General features: G+C 45.4%; 1 protein-coding gene across 1 annotated transcript; it reads left to right on the top strand.

The window, feature by feature from the left end:
• The first annotated feature begins 719 nt into the window (after positions 1 to 719).
• On the top strand, positions 720 to 16318 carry LOC139343717 (sphingosine kinase 1-like). Its single transcript, XM_070981486.1, has 5 exons — positions 720 to 1146; positions 7839 to 7988; positions 10174 to 10268; positions 11887 to 12002; positions 13563 to 16318. Exons 1-5 carry the CDS (start codon positions 720 to 722, stop codon positions 14470 to 14472), a joined length of 1698 nt encoding a protein of 565 aa, XP_070837587.1. The 3' UTR covers positions 14473 to 16318.
• Positions 16319 to 16615: the final 297 nt, after the last annotated feature.

Genomic DNA, 16615 nt, shown 5'->3' with positions numbered 1-16615 from the left:
ATTTGGATCACACTCAACAAACAACTTGAAAATCTCTGATGTCTTCTGGAGGACATTTAGGGGGCACAGACTGTCAGTGCATCTAAATTTTTAATGGACTAATTCCATGATGAAAAAATTGATAGACCTTGCGGATATCCTGCACAAAATTACACAACACACGAAAGGAATTCATTTGTTGGACAAATAAGAGATGTCAAAGCGTTTGTAGACACACCCCTCCAGTTATTTGAGTGGCATGTCCACCTCAAAGATGGACAAACTGTACGTTCTGTTTGTGGCATCCTGTAAACACAAAAGCAACTCTAGATAACAGATCATGTAGTTTAACTACAACCACATCTCATGATCTTCATCGGAGAATGACTCTTAGTTCATCCCCTCGTTCTGAAAGTGCTGTTATTCCTGCAAATGGGCCCAAGACTCAGCGTGAATTGGAGAAACTAGTTAAAGAAGTTCAAATATTGCAGTATCTGGGCTCATCGGACATGACAGTTCACAGAAAGAGTTTCCTGCAGGGGCGGTAGGAGCGTCGGATGCGCTCTCCTCCACCTCCATCACTGCCATTCCCGCTTTCAGTCACTAGGGAGAGACTCTGAACTAGGAAAGCTGCTTTTGTCACTCTCAAAGGGTCCCACAGCAGACACAGAGGATCAGAGTCTGCTCCGCACCGCCATCCGCACACCGGCCTGCGGGACGCGTCGCACTCTCCGTGCGGGATGGAGAAAGACGCCTCTGAACCGGACCCATCCCGCCAGCGGAACGGGGTCGTGGGCGTGCTGTACGGGGAGTTCACCGACACGCTCAACGACAGGGTCCGGTACTCGGTGAGCCTGACGGAGAGCGCCTTGACCATCCAGAGGATCTCCTCGTCACCCGGCCGGACTAAGGTGGTCTATAACTTGGCTGACTGTGTCGGCTGCCGGGCGTACAGAGGGCCGGACAGCGTGGACGTCGGCGCCTACTTTACAGCCTATTTCTACCCGTTCAAGAGGCGCTGGATGAGCGCCGGAGTGGCCCGACAGAGAGTGGAGCAGTGCTTTCGGGTCGCGCTGGTCCAAGACCCGCTCGCCAACCTCCAGGAGGCTGAGAGGTGGGCTTGTGCCATCAGAGATGCGTCTGTGCTGCATGCGCCCCGGAGAGACGGTGAGCACTATGGGAAACATCAGCTTGAAAGCTGAGAGATTAACATGCAACTTTATTATATTTATCACAAAAAACTACAGGCCTGCTTGTAACAAAGGGGGTGGTTGTGAAGTGAAGATGATAAAATAGCGTTTCATGAAGTGTGCAGGAGGCTGGAAACGCACCTGATTATTCTCATGCTCATCACAGTGATTTCACTTTTCTTTGTACATGAGGAAAGTCCTGCAAAGTGAGAAAATAGGCAGATGAGGCTGACCTGACTCTGAAAAAGCCCCACATGATAGATTAACCACAGGACATCCTCTTATTGCCAAAAACAGGTTTGGCACAGAGGGTGCACACATCTCTGTCACTCACCTGCTCTCCCTGCTGCCAATGGTGATCCAGCAGCAATCACAGCTGCCTCATTCATTCAAACAGCCGCATAAGAGTGATGATCCTGGACCTGGAGCCTGCTGTACACACACACACACACACACACACACACACACACACACACACACACACACACACACACACACACACACACACACACACACACACACACACACACACACACACACACACAGAACTGATCATTTAAGTAGTAGGATTTTTCTACTGATCCTCCGTCAGCACAGAGTGTAGCCACTGCTCAAGCTTTGTTATTCCTACTCCATGAATTCCCACTGAGACTTAATTGTTGATGGGTGGAAAAACCACATCAAAACAAAGCCTGTTTTTCATCCAGCTTCACAGCGGCTTCGTCTAATTAGGTCTCATCATGTCTCGCTCTGTTTAAAATGCAGACTGTCCTCAGGATCCTCTGTCTTCCCATCTCATTAGCTTCTCTGTGCTCCATCCTGGAGTACAATGAAACAGTAATTAACATGAATACAATATGAGAAATGTTTATGCCGCTAATTACCCCTATCACTCATTTGGGAGAAACTTGTGATACTTGCTGATGATGAGACAAAGCTGTTTGGGACCCTGTTTATCATTGGAGGGTGCAAATTCTGAATCAGCTACATCAGGTCAGGTGATATCCTTCTCCTCATATAGAAGTATTTAACTCTTTAAAATATAAAGCAGGCATGCACTCCCGGGCTGTCAGAGCAGGGCAGAAAGGAAGCGGATATTTGACTTGACAGTGACGAATTAGGAATGTTGGATGGAGGTGAGCGTTGGTGTAGGGGGATGAGGAATGAGGTCGCCGTCCTGGTAACAGCCTCCAGGTGGACACTGCGAGCACAGACAGGTGGATAAAGAGGCAGAGAGACTGGACTGTGTGATGAGGAACATCCAGCCTCCCCTCTGGTCTGCAGCCAGCAGGAGTTTGGGTTTCAGCCCTGAATGCAAGGCAGGCAGGCAGATGGTAACCTGAGAGGTAACTGGGTGCCCCCCCACTGTCCTCTTACTGGACTCATCAAAGACCTCCCGCTTGGGGGTTTTCAGATCACACACATTAACGAAGCAGATCAGCCATCTAACAGCTTCGCAGGGTCTCTCATCCCCAGATTTTTTTTTAGCCTTCTTTTGAGCGTCTCAGTGATGACGTGATCATATCATTAATTTATGAGCTGGTTTTAGCATTCCACATCCAGGCCAGCCAATAATACAGCATTTAACAGAATGTGTTATGTGATTTAAATGAGTAATGTTGTGGTAATAGGTGCAGCAGAATAGCGGCCTGGCGTAGAGGGTGTGTGAAAGTCAGCGTGATTCACTAATCCCTTATAGTGTATTTACCCCTGAAGTTAATTGCGTGTCATCTCATCTGGCATTGCAGATGGAAAGGTTGGATTAAAAGTGCAATTGCAGCGCAAGACTGGCATTTAGTCAGAGAGCTATTGCCGTGACGCACTTTCACACAAGTGTAAAATTAAAAAACACTAAACATGTGAAGGTAGCGTTCACAATGAGGCCATAACTCCACTAATTTACTCTATAGCACAGCTAGTCTCACAGGGTTTTTATTCTCACTGCAGATTCATTGGAATGAATGAGCTGTTAATAATGAAGTGCATACACTATGATACAGTCCTGCACACGCTAATGGTCTGCTACAGTATTTCCCCCTCTGAGAAGAACCACAGTGAGATTGCATGCAAAGGAATGAGATGATGGTTACTCGCTTTGACTTTTTCTACCAGTGACTGCCTTTATTGTTGCTGGCTGCATCCTCTTCTCCTTCTCAAACAGCTGGAAGGAGGTCAGATACAGATTTAACACTATAATTTTACATTCTTCTGACTCCATTTGTGCTATAATGGTATTGTGGATTGTCTTGACTTCTGTGTCTGACCCTTTGAGTGTGCAAATTCCTTCAAGCGCAAACGTAAGCATGACTGTTGCGCTGAGTGTGTGTGTGTTGGGGTAACAAGTTGGAGAATTCAAAAGACAGGGAGGAAAGAGTTGCACTGTCTGCCAGCAGCTCCAGGGTCAGGTGTGTGTCTGTCAGTGTGTGATCTCTGCTCCCCGAGCCTCAGCTGAGGCCGTCACGGCTTCCTCATTGAAGGAGGGCTAAAATGCGTCACCAGACGACCTCTCACCCCCGTCCAGCATCTCGGTCCCTCCGGAGCCTTTGTCCTCCTCTCTGTGACACACGGCTGTGATGGCCTGTCAACACCCCACCCCTCCACCTCCTCCTCCCTCCAGCCTGGCGATGCCTCAGTGGGCAGTTGTGTTTATACTCTTTGGACCTCCTCTCCAGCAAACACTCACCCAACCTCGGAATGCAGCTTGTTTGCAGACACGTCAGTCCGGTCTGGATATAGAGTTATTCCTGAAACAAGACAGCTTTCAGTGTATAACCCACATATTTGTTTCTGCTTTAAGACTTTTCTTGAATGGTGTCACGGTTTAACAAATCCCACCTGTGTTGCAGTATGAGACACTGAGGGTACATTACATCTTTATTTAGCATTTTGCAACAATCAGGGTACACTTGTGGCAACGAGATGATAACTGTCAGCTCAGCGCTTGTTAGCACTGACACACCCGGTCTGCCTGTCGCTCGGCTGCCTGCCTGTGTGTGTTTAGCCACTTGTAACTGTGAAATACACACACTGCAGTTGAAAGTTTGCTTGCCGGTGTGACGGGATGGATCTGCCTGCAGGTGTCTGACTTCACATCACAGGCGGCTTTCACATACACCCTCATTCCGCTCTGCATCTGCCTTCGTGTTACACGGGCACAGCTGAGGAGGAACGTCTGAGAAAAAGCTATTTTCACAGACAGAACTTTGGGGCAATGCATTGAGAAATAATCATGAATTAATCAACATAGTATTGAGCTGCCTTGAAATTGGGAGTCTTTTTGGTTGGAAAGACTTCAAATCCTTTAAATCGGGGGTTCCCTAATGTTTTTGGCTTGGGACCCGTTAAAACAGTGCAGTGTCTATTTGTGGCCCCCTCCTTGGTGGTTATGAGCAGCAAATTTTGTGTTTTTTCCAGGCGATAATCTTGTGACCCCTCAGATTTATCTTGCGACCTCTTATATTGTGTTCCACATTTGGGAAGCATTTGCGTTTTGTCTTTATATGCAATTTCTAACCTGCGTATGAAGTATTCTGACAGCAGATCAGGTCACTCACGCTGAAACAACCTGATTAAATTTCTTTGCAAAATGAATAATCATTAATAATCTCCAGAGAAATTTTGATCACGTTTATGCATTATGAGAATAAAGTTTATTAGCCACACCTAGCTAAAACTAAATCCTCCTGTCATGAAGTTTAGAATATTTAGTTTTTGCTGAAACTTCGTTGGAGACGTGTTGTGATCGTTTTAGAGGCTGTGGCCTTTGGTGCAGTTGAATTCGTTTATGCTGAGAGGTGTTTCTAATATTTTGCTCACCACATTTTTATCAGTGAGTAGACTTAATATTAGAAACACATCTTAGTTGACCCCAGTGGGTCAGGACATTTCTGTAAAACTTAGCAAATGCAACCTTTGCGCACAGTGTAACCACTCATACTGTGAGTGATACATATGTAGCTACTGCATGTATGAATGTAGTCAAAACGTACTCATCTTGATTTGTTAGCTGCTATGTTACATTACATTGCAAGTAAAAGTTATTGTCATTGATTCATCTGCTAATTATTTTTCTCAAGTCATAAATGACTGTCACACCTCTCCAATATCCGAGGTGATGTCTTCAAATTGCTTGTGTTGTCTGACCAATGCTCTAAAATCTAAAGCTATTCAGTTTATTAAAGCATAAAACGAAAAAAAAAAAGGATATGTGTATGGAAACTGAACGATTAATGAATTATCAAAAAAAGGTGACGTATGCATTGTTTTAAATTGTCATCATGTTTCCTCATTACAATACAAAGAGAAAGGGAGATGTAAGATCTTAGAGAATTCCCAGCTCCTGACTGTTTTCAATCAGCAGAGTTAACAAGCAGATTCCCGTGAATGACAACTGATTTGAGTGCAGTGTGTCAGAGTAAAGCAGCGTGGGGCTGAAGCTGTAGCATGATAATAAATTGCCACTTCTCTTCACTTTATTATTCATTATTCTGTTTGAATCACTGAAAAAATCTGAGATATGTGCATCCATTCAAAGATCTGGATCCATGTGGGAATGCTGAACAATGCTGACATTTCTCCACCTTATCTGTGCTTTAAACAGCGTGAATCCAATGTCAAAGTTGCAAGAGAAAGCTGCAGGTCTGCATTTGTTTAGGTTTGACCTTTGCAAGGGTGTCTGTGGCTTTATTAATGGCATGCTATTCAGCTCAGCACACTTGGGTGCAAAACCTGAATCCAAAGCTCTCTCGCTGTCAAAAGCCAGTTTCCACTATATTCTGGAAGTGTGAGGGGAGCTTTTGTGTGTGAAAAGCCACATTGTGCTCTGACACAAGTCAAAACAACAATGATAACCCCGTGTGGGTGAGTGGAGGCAGAGTTTGGCATGTGCCTGTGTGTTTTTCGCACTCTCTCCTCACTTTTCCAGGTGGGTTCACACCTCTTTCTCAGAGATATTTTTGCCTCTGTGTCCTATCATCACGGGCCAAATGAGGCAGAGGGTGGCAGCGGCAGCTGCGGTGCATCCCAGGTCAGGAGAGGAGAGGATGAGACACTCAAACAAAGCACGGCGCCTTCCCGTATTTCCCTCAATTCATTTACGTGATGAACAAAATGTGGTCACATCTTGTGCTTCTGCTAATATCGCCTGCCTGATACCAAAGTCGTGTCATCTGCAGCCAAGTAATTATGGTGGAAACTGATAGTGAAGTTTCTATCCTCCCCAAACCCCAAAATGGATTTTATTTTTTGTCCTCTCAGATTCATTTGATATGGTCTCTGGTGAGTCTGTGTATGCTTTAAAGGTCAAGGGCATCTGCTGAAAAATCCACCTCCAGAGGAAGCTTCTCTGCGCAGTCACTTCAAAAAGCTATAAACCCTTTCAGCTGCCCATATTACAACTCAATCCTCCTTCATAATTCAAAGTGAATGGAGACTTGATGAGGTGGAACAAGTAACTCATTACTCATTAAGGTAAAAGTCATGTAATGGCTATTAATGCAATGAGATAATTTGATCTTCATTACATCACATTAAAACCACTTGGCAGGTTTTAGCCGACCACTGCTCAACCACTCGAGCTCATGCCTCCTCTCTATCTCATCATCTGTACAGTTTAACTTCTGGGGCATTTTATAACCAACGCACCTGTCTCCTCCTGTCTCTTAAAGCAAAATTTAGGGAAATGTACTCATTCGCTGAGAGTTAGACGAGGAGGTTGATACCACTCTCTAGTTTGTGCAGTAAATATGTAGCAACAGTTAGCATCTGGCTATCTTAGCTTTGAAAAAAGAGACAGGCTCTGTCCTCAGGTAACATAATCTGCCTACCATCATTATTAAACATATAATATCTTGTTTGTTTTATCCACACAAAAATCCAAGTACAAAAATGGAAATTTTCTGCTTTATGTGCCAGACTCTTTCCTGGATGGACCAGTAACCTTTCAGACGCTCCACTGTTTGCTTGGCAGCTGTTCCTGGTTTAGACAAACAAGATATGTGTTAACTACCAGCCTTTCGATAAGATAACTGGCTCCCGCCTGTAGCTACATATTTAGCATACAGACATGAGAGTGCAATCAATCTTCTAAACCAACTCTTGGCAAGAAAGCAAATATTTCCCAAAATGTCTAACTATTCCATTAACCGACACACATCTTTAATTTGTTAGGCTCGTCTATATTTTATACCTAATTATCAAAATTTTTATCTTCACCAAGTCAGTTGAGCGCTTGCTAAGTAAAGCATCCATTCTGCAAAAGTGCCCCAGAGCAAGATGCTGAATGCCTGTCAACCCCGGGGCAATAAAGTGCAGTCATTCCATTACTCTGTCGTCCCTGGAGAGGCATTTGCAACAGGAGGATTTCCTCTTGGGGATTAATGAAATGTCACAGAATTGCTATTAATAATCGGTATGATCCTGACTGAGAGAAATGTTGGCCCTGTCTCCTTGAAGAAAGCAGCGCGTCACATTAACATTTAGCTTTAGCTCTATGTGAATGCTGTCACAACCTATGACTTTTCTGTTTCATGCTCTTTTTTCCCCCGAGGTCTGAGCTTGTCCATATACACTCTGTGAAATATTTGATCATGCATAACAAGACCTCCTCTTGTCCTCTTGCTTCGTCTCTATGCTTGCCTCCGCTCACATCCACCTCTCTGTCTGCGCCAGGTGTGGTGTACATGGAGGTGCGTCGGCCTTGCAGAGTCATGATACTGGTGAACCCTCACAGTGGTCGCGGCCAGGCTCTCCAGCTCTTTACTGGCCATGTACAGGGCATGCTCACGGAGGCCGCTGTTCCCTACACCCTCGTCATCACAGGTCAGTAGCGTTCATGCAAGTACAGACCCTTCTTTATGCATTTTGCTGGCAATTATCTCAAGGTCACCCTGACATGGAATACGGTTGAAGGCATTAAACCTTCACAGAATAAACAGACTTCTATTTTCTGCAGCAATTGTGCTCTCTGCAGTTGTGATGCATTATTTGTGAAGTCACAAATTCACAAACCACATGTGCACACACACGCACGCACACACAGATGTACACTGATAGTCATTAAATTCTTGTTTCAGTCTCCCCAGCTGCTCCACATTCTGTGCGTGCTGCTGGTGGCTTTTTGTGACCTTAAACAGTGTCATGTGTTGGTTACTGTCATCAGAGGCTCTAAACTCCAAGTGACCCCCCTCTGAATACCAATGAGCTGCTGGGAAACAGGGAAAGGCTTTAATGGCAAAATGAAACATGCACAGTGCATCGTTTAGCCTTTGAGCTTTTACTTTCCACCGCTCTCCACTCCAACAACCAACCATGTTTGACAGGACCCACAGTTTGACAGGTAGGAATTAGCTGTCTCTTCCAGCATCAACTTGGCAGTGCATCAGTGCCTGAATCTCAAATGCAGCTCAAAGTCAGACAGAATATGACAGCAGGGAAAGAGGAAAAGGAGGCAGAAACTGTGTTTGCTTATTTGAGAAAGATCACTAATGCGCATGCTGGCTCTTTGTGTGGACTCCTGGGGCTTAAACAAAGGTCAGCAGCTGGATGATGATGAAAAAAGACAGAGTATTTATTGACGTCGACCCAGGTCGAAGAGGAACGGAGCAGAGCAGAGAGGAGGGGGGAGAATATGGGTCGCTGAGGGCCTTCAGTGGTCGGATGTGGTGGCCGGTGAAAAGTGACTACGAGTGGATTAACTGGCATAACCCATTTAGCCAGCACGCAGCTCCTTGATGAATGTATCACACAGCCTTTGCCCGAGGAAGGACAAGTTCCAATGGAGGCGCCTCTTGTGTCAGCATGTACCTTTTACATACTGTATGAAGCATCCAGTGTACCGAGCTTTATCTCTACCCTGGTTAACCTCAGAAGAGGGCAGTAGAGTGTGACACGAGGAGGAAAACGCTGCATTTAAAGTGAAACAACTGGAATTTACCCCAGATTTCAAGCGTGCATTCATGTACTCCCTCAACGGAGCGTTATTATCAGCCATAATCTGTGCAGCTCAAAGAGCAATTGACAGTTGGATTATGTGAAAACCAAGAGCCGCCTCAGGTTTAGGTTGTGTGTTTGACAGTGACCCCTTGAATAAGGAAGTGGCTGGGAAGTAAAGCATCAGTCGGAGGTTTGAAGCGCTGAGTCAGCTGTGCTGCTGCTGTTACTGCCTCTGCCTGTGTCTGTCAACACAGCACTGCATCACCGCCTCCAGCCTCCTCAGCGCACAGCAAACAAGCAGCAGCAGCATGGGAGAGAGAGGGAGGCCCAGGAGGGTGTAGAGGGACAGGTGGAGGTTGAGCAGACTGAAAAGAAAGGAGAGGATAGTTGTTTTTATTTTGCTCCCGTCCTCGATCAATACTTGAAGCCTGAGCGAAAAAATATTTCCTTCATGATGGCTTTGCATCAATACTCGCAAACTTCTTTGCTGTCTGCCTTCCTCCCTCTCTCTCTGTAAAGCTGTCTTCCACACACACACACACACACACACACACGCGCACACACACACACACACACACACACACACACACACACACACACCACTGGGGAGTCTCGGCTGGTAGGACTGTAGACTTTAATGCTGGCAGGACGAGCCCACAGAGACCCCCTGCAGAGGGACCCACTCAAGGATGCTGCCAATAAAACTAGGCTGAACAAATAGCTCAGTCCTTCGCCAGCGCATTAACCAACACTTAGATGCATACGCACACACACACACTCACATGCACGCAGTGAATGCACATATACACATGCAGATAATTGTCAGTCCACAGATGTTTGCAGGGAGGCTAAGCTGCCTTGGAGCTGTTGAGTAGCCACTGGATGGGCTAATGTGATGTGGGGAAATTGAATCTCTTTTCTGCCTAATCTCCCTGATCCTGCCCCAGAGGCTGGCCATGAAGGCAGCATGTCTCTTTCTCTGCCCTTGTTTTCATTTTGCCACTTTGCCCTACAATTTGCCACATTTTCCGTTTTATCTCTCTTATTTTTCTCTCACTTGTCGTTGCTTCAGAGCACCAGAACCACGCACGGGAGCTGGTGATGAAGGCGGACCTGTCGCAGTGGGATGCCCTGGTTATCATGTCTGGAGATGGGCTGCTGTTTGAGGTGCTTTGCGTTCACGCAGCCTGTTGTGGTTTCACAGTGACATGACAGCCAGCGTAGAGGATTTGAAATGCTCAGATGAAAACAAATCAAACCGAAATGAAATGAAATGCAATCCACATTATACTATGTATTTTTGTTTTATGTATGTGTTCAGCAAGTCATAATTAAAAACTTACATAAAAAAAAACAATTAATTAGGTTCTTATAACCTCTCTCTCATGGCTGCCATCAGCTTTGTAAGTAATTAGAAGCTCCGCCTCCAGGCTGTGATTGGACAGTTGAATTTATTTTATTTATTATCTATTTTGCCATGTGAAGCATAACTCCCTCTTAAAAAGAAAAAGGTCTCTTGCACCTTCTCCTTAAAACTAACAACAGTCCAGTGACGTTGGCAGCTCTGATGCTCTCTGCTGGACAACACTGAAATGCAATACTGTTTAAGGACAAAGAGCTAAATAAATATCATTTAATGTTTTTATTAAATTATAACAGTGAGTGCCCGAAGTGAGCTAGTACACACTGGTACACAGTGCCAATAAGCAGTACTGGCACACAGTACTCTCTGGTGTACCGTGACTTTTTCTTGTGCACCGGCACTTTCTACAGGCTGCTGGTACTCGTCTCTGCCCTCTCCATATCAGGTTCTCTGAGTGATTCGTAATGACCCTGAATAAACTGCATTAGCCAGGGGGCACACTTGGATGCTCACCTGTTCCCAGTCTGCCTCTGTGCTGTTCTCTGTCAGTGGCTAGTCAAAGGAACGTTACATTAACCTTACAATCCAGAGGTCTCCGTCGCAGGCTGAGTGACTTCACCGCACTGCACGCTGAAGTTTGTGTGGATGGCCTGAGGGACAATTGGACATAGAGCATGGGGATGCAGAGGTGCTTTGTTTGTGTGACTCACTAAAAGTAGAGAGAAGAGAAAGTATCCAGGGATTTCTCAGAGAATAGAAGGAACTAAGGCCATCCTGGCCTGATGACTTCACTGCACCACACACTGGAGCTAGTGTACACAGTCAATTATTTGCTCTAATAATTGAACTGGTTGTCCTTTCGGTTAAATACATTTTTGTTGTGATCATCAATATCTCCTTGTATCTTTGATTCGCTGAAGAAATTCAGAATGTAATGCTTAATTATTTGCAATACACACGGCATCATGTGAATGAGGGTTACCATTTATTTTTTTCACATCAAGCACAGGATGTAGTCGATACATACATAAAAAAAGAAATATACTTAACATTTTCAATCTTCCATAAGTCAGTCAATCACAGATTGAAATGATATAAATCTTCTCACCCCTGTTTCTATTCTGAGCACTTTTCAGGATAAGCTTCTAAAAAACTTAATTTGAACTCAGGCATGACACAAGAGCCCAGTACTAAAATCTTGATTATCATTGATTAAGGGTCTTGTATTTGCTTCACTGTTTTTAGTTTTTTCAACATGATCAGAATCAGAATTAGCTTATTGGCCAAGTACACATACAAGAAATCTGAACAGCTTCCTTGAACAGAGGAACACATTTTATCGTAACTTTTGTTCACACACACAGGCACTGCTTTCTATTTAGGACCATGATCTGATTTCATTTTGTATTTGTTCTTGTTCAGGTGATAAATGGTCTGATGGACCGAGAGGACTGGCAAGAGGCCATCCAGATCCCTCTGGGTATTCTACCAGGTGGCTCGGGCAACGCCCTGGCTGCCTCTGTCCACCACTACTCACAGTGAGTCAGTCCATTAATGAGTCATTTAAATGCATGGACCAACAGTACCAAAGAAGAGCAAAGAAGAACTTCCCTCAGCCTAAAAAAGAACAATTTATCTCCTTACTGTGTAATTATGCCAAAGGCTGACTGGGCACATCATTCCTCAGGAGGGAGGAGAGACAGAGCAGACTGGAACTGCTTTACTGTGCAGCAGAGGTCATTTCAGGCTGCTGATAACTCTCAAAGGAGTGATGTAATGGGTTTAGAAACTTGCACATTATGAGTGATTATAGTCCAGAGTGCAGCTGTGGAACCTGTCGACCCAGCGCTTGCCCAGGGTATCATCTCCATCTGCTGGTTAGCTTTGAGCACAACATCAAAGAAAGAAAAACAGAAATATAGTCTAAGAATACTGTGGTCATGAGTCCAAGTACCCCCCTCCACCTTCAGTTGCTTTTCCCAAAAAATGTCAAATGCCCTCCTTCTGCTCAGTTGTACTTTGTGTTAACTGCTAATTAGCAAGTGTTAGCATGCTAACATGCTAAACAAAGACAGTGAACATGGTAAACAGTAGACCTACCACAAAAAAAACAACATGGTATTGACTAGGAGCATGTTAGCATGCTGATGTTAGCATTTAGCGCAAAGCACCACTGTACAATCACTTGCATATTTTAAACTCATTCTTGTTGACTCCAGTTTTTCTCAGGAAATACACGTTTAGATATAAACTCTAGACATTATGGCTTTTGTTGAATGTTTAACCTCACATTGCCCTGTATGCAATGCGTAAACTAGGATGCGTAGTTCCATCAACGATTGCAAGCAAAAAAGCAGCCCCACACAACGATACCACTAAAAGCTTCATAGTTAGGATAAGTTCCTCATACTGGAATGCAATATTAGGTTTTCACCAAAGAAGATGCTTCTCATTTAAACCAGAAAGTTCTATTTTGGGCTCATCTGTCCACAGAAAAATGTTCAAACAGCACTCTGGCTCTTCCACGTAGCCTTTAGCAATCTATAGACAGGCAGTAGTGGCTTTCTTCTTGCTATCCTTCCTCCATTGTTTGTCTGGTGGTGGACTCAAAAGAGGCCTCAGACGTTACCCTGGGGTTCTTCGTAACCTCTTTGAGTGTTGCACACCTTGCTCTTGGAGTGATTTTTGTTTGAGGACCCAATCTTGTTGAGAGCAATAATGGTGTTTAATTTTCTAACACTAGACTGATGAAGGTCAGACTCTTAAGAAATGGTGTTGTAACCTTTTCCAGCCTGGAGACCATCAACAACATTTTTTCTGAGATCTGCAGGAATCTCCTTTGATAGAGGCATGGTACACTTCCACAAGCCTGTGTAGTGAAGACCAGACGATAGACGCATGTTCATATTCGTCAGTAGGGCAGGCACTGCTAAGCTTACACCTGATTGTCATCCCACTGATTGAAACTCCTGATTTTGCTCATTTAATAAGTGAATAATGTTTAACTGGGTCCTGGTTATCAAGTTTTAGTACTTGAATGAAGATCCGGTCACTTTTTTGGTTGTTTTTAACTCTTAATGTGTGCAAACATGTCTCAGGTCGCCTCCAGCGTGGAATGAGGAGCTGCTACTGAGCTGTGGTTTCATGCTGTGCAAAGGTCTGGTTGGCTCCATGGACCTGGTGTCGATCCACTTGGCCTCTCGGCAGCGCCTCTTCTCCTTCCTGTCCTTGGCCTGGGGCTTCGTGGCTGATGTCGACATTGAGAGTGAGAAGTACCGCCATGTCGGAGCAATCCGCTTTCTGATGGGCACCCTGGTGCGCCTGGCCTCCCTCAGAGTCTATCAGGGGAGGCTAGCTTATCTGCCTGTTAAGGAGCCGCCAAAACTTCCAAAAGGGAGCACAAAGGCTAACCACCCCCCCTCCACACCTCAGCACCTCTCACTCTGCTCCTCCCTTCCCTGTCGGCTCATCCCCAACACCTCTCCAAACCAGAACTCTCGCCACAATCACAAAAGCACAAATTCCAACCACAACACCATCACCAACTCCTCCAACAACGCTATCACCACCAAGAGACCCGAGACCCAGAGCGATGGCAAGACCAGTGCACCGGTGGACTCTCTGCTTCCTGGCCTGGACCAGCCAGTCCCAGAGAGCTGGACTGTGGTCAAGGAGGAGGACTTTGTCTTGGTGTTGGCTATTTACCAGTCCCACCTGGCTGAGGACCTGTGGACAGTCCCTGGCGCAATGGCAGATGACGGGGTGATTCATCTGTTCTATGTGACAGCAGGAATCTCCCGTCCCGCCCTCCTGCGCCTTTTCCTCGCCATGGAGAAGGGCGCCCACTTGGCGTGCGGCTGCCCCCACCTGGTGTACGAGAAGGTGAAGGCCCTGCGGCTGGAGCCCATGTCTCCACAAGGCATGATCACTGTGGACGGGGAGATGGTGGAGTACGGGCCTGTTCAGGCTCAAATCCACCCAGGACTCGCCAGACTCATATGTGGATAAACTTGGATTGTCTTAAGGTTTTTCTGGCTTTAGAGCTTTCTAGTTTGGCCTTTTATACTCAGTGTCAATTTCTCTATGTATGCTGTGTTTTCAGAAGTGCCAAAGACGTTTTATCAGCCTCTGAAAATTCCTCTATTTTTCTACAAAAACAACTTGTCCTATTTTTACGCCCTCCCACCCTCTCTTTCTGTCAATGTTTGATTCAGGGTCAAAGCCATGGATGGTTGTTCTTGCTGCTGGCTGGTCCCAGCTTAGGGAAATAGGGAGGAATTGTGTGTGTGTGTACATAAGATAGATCTTTATGTATGTTTGTGTGCACTCGTGTGTGTATGTGTGAGATTGTGCATGAGGAGCTTTGGCACATAGCGGCACGGTGCAGTGGCTGAGGAGTGCATTGTACACTTTGCTGTCTGACCTCATAAGCATGACACACATGAAGAGAAGCATATTTTCGCATCCTGGGAGGCTGGTGGAGAAACCACGCCCCTTGTCCCACCGTACTACAACAGGCCAACAACCTCCGTCCTGGGCTCTGAGAGCGCCGCCTCCCCCTCAGCGTGGCAAAGAGGAGCTTTCTCACTGAGAAGATAGAAATCCTCTGGGGATTTGATGTTGAAAAATCTTTAATCTTTGCATAGCTTATATAAAAAAAACTTGAATAATACCAGATCTAAGCATTAGCACCCAGTGAATTTAACCCCCCTTTCTCATTCCTGTGTGACAACTTCCTCCAGCTGATCATGCATGAAGTGCTGGTGGAGCAGAGAGAAACCTGGCCTGGCCGCCTTCACTGCTGGCCGATCCATTTCCTGTCCTGTCCGTTCTCTTACCCTGCTCCAACTGCAGCGATCATTAAACTGTAGCAACTGCCTCCACTCACACATAAATACACACTCTCACTTTCTTTTCCCCATCCCCCCTCCTCCTATGCACATACACTCATGCACGCACATCCCCTTGCATCTCTGCAGCACTTAGTGAGGGGGAGGGGCATGGTCTGCTACTGTGCATATGATCCCCATCTTAAGATTGTACTCTCTCTCCCTCCTTTGGTTAATGAGCCATCAGCACCTAATGTGTCCTTAATATTAAGCTTTATGTCTGCAAAAGTGTGCAAAATAGTGTTGGAGAGGGTTTCCTTTTAATCATACGAAAGCTTTTAAGTCGGCTTCAGTGCTTAACACTCCTCAGACTGGTCGCAGCTCTCTAAAGTGGAGAGAGCAGGGTTTCGCTCTGGATCAGTCACTGTTGCATATTGAGAGGCATGCGATCAATGTGAGCTGCAGGGAGTCAAGTGCTCTGCTCAGCTGTATGGCCTTTTTATGCTGGTCTGCTGGTGCTGTGGTGATGAGCATTAGTGCACCGGAGCAGAGGAGAGTGCAAATGTTAGCATTATCATCAGTGCCCCCCTCCACACTCTCACACACCAGTTTATTTCAGGTCACGACGGCCTCACTAGAAGTGCTACACCCACAGGTATGCAGCAGCTGAATATCATCATTGAGACAGAGTGGGCTGTCTTTCCTGACCTTAAACTCATATTCAGTTATAAACAGAATGTCAACAGCGTAGAAGAGATATACTGTGCGAATGCTGATGCATTTGCTAACACCAATTTGCTAACACTAATGCAGAAAGTGAAAACTAGAATGTTGACAGATTAATGGGGAACAAAGAAATGCTGATTACAAGTTTTTGAAGGTTTTGATGAATACATCACTGTCATCCTGAGTGCAGTACAGTCAATGCAATGAGCTGAGCTGCACATTATGTTCCTGCTGCTGCTTGTGAAAGGAGCGGAAATATTAAAACACCTTCACACAATGCAAACAGGAGGAAGGTCTCTTTAGGGCACAGGTCTCAAACTCATTCCACAAAGGTCCGAGTGGCTGAAGGTTTTCTTTCTAACCAAGCAGTCGCACACCAGACTTGACTCATTTCATTAGCTGATCTCAGTCTTCAGACAGCTGATTGGTCAGACTGCATGCTCTCAATTGGTTGGAGGAAGAACCTGCAGCCACACGGCCCTTTGTGGAATGAGTTTGAGACGCCTGCTTTAGGGACTGTATGAAAATTATTTGGGTGTGGCAGAGGGCTGAAACTTTTTTTTTTTAAATTCTTCTCTAGATTTTTTTCCAGCTAA

This window comes from Chaetodon trifascialis, chromosome 15 (genome assembly GCF_039877785.1).
Source record: "Chaetodon trifascialis isolate fChaTrf1 chromosome 15, fChaTrf1.hap1, whole genome shotgun sequence".
Taxonomy (NCBI): domain Eukaryota; kingdom Metazoa; phylum Chordata; class Actinopteri; order Chaetodontiformes; family Chaetodontidae; genus Chaetodon; species Chaetodon trifascialis.
Note: the sequence above shows the minus strand (reverse complement) of the source record. Positions and strands in the feature narration are given on the sequence as shown.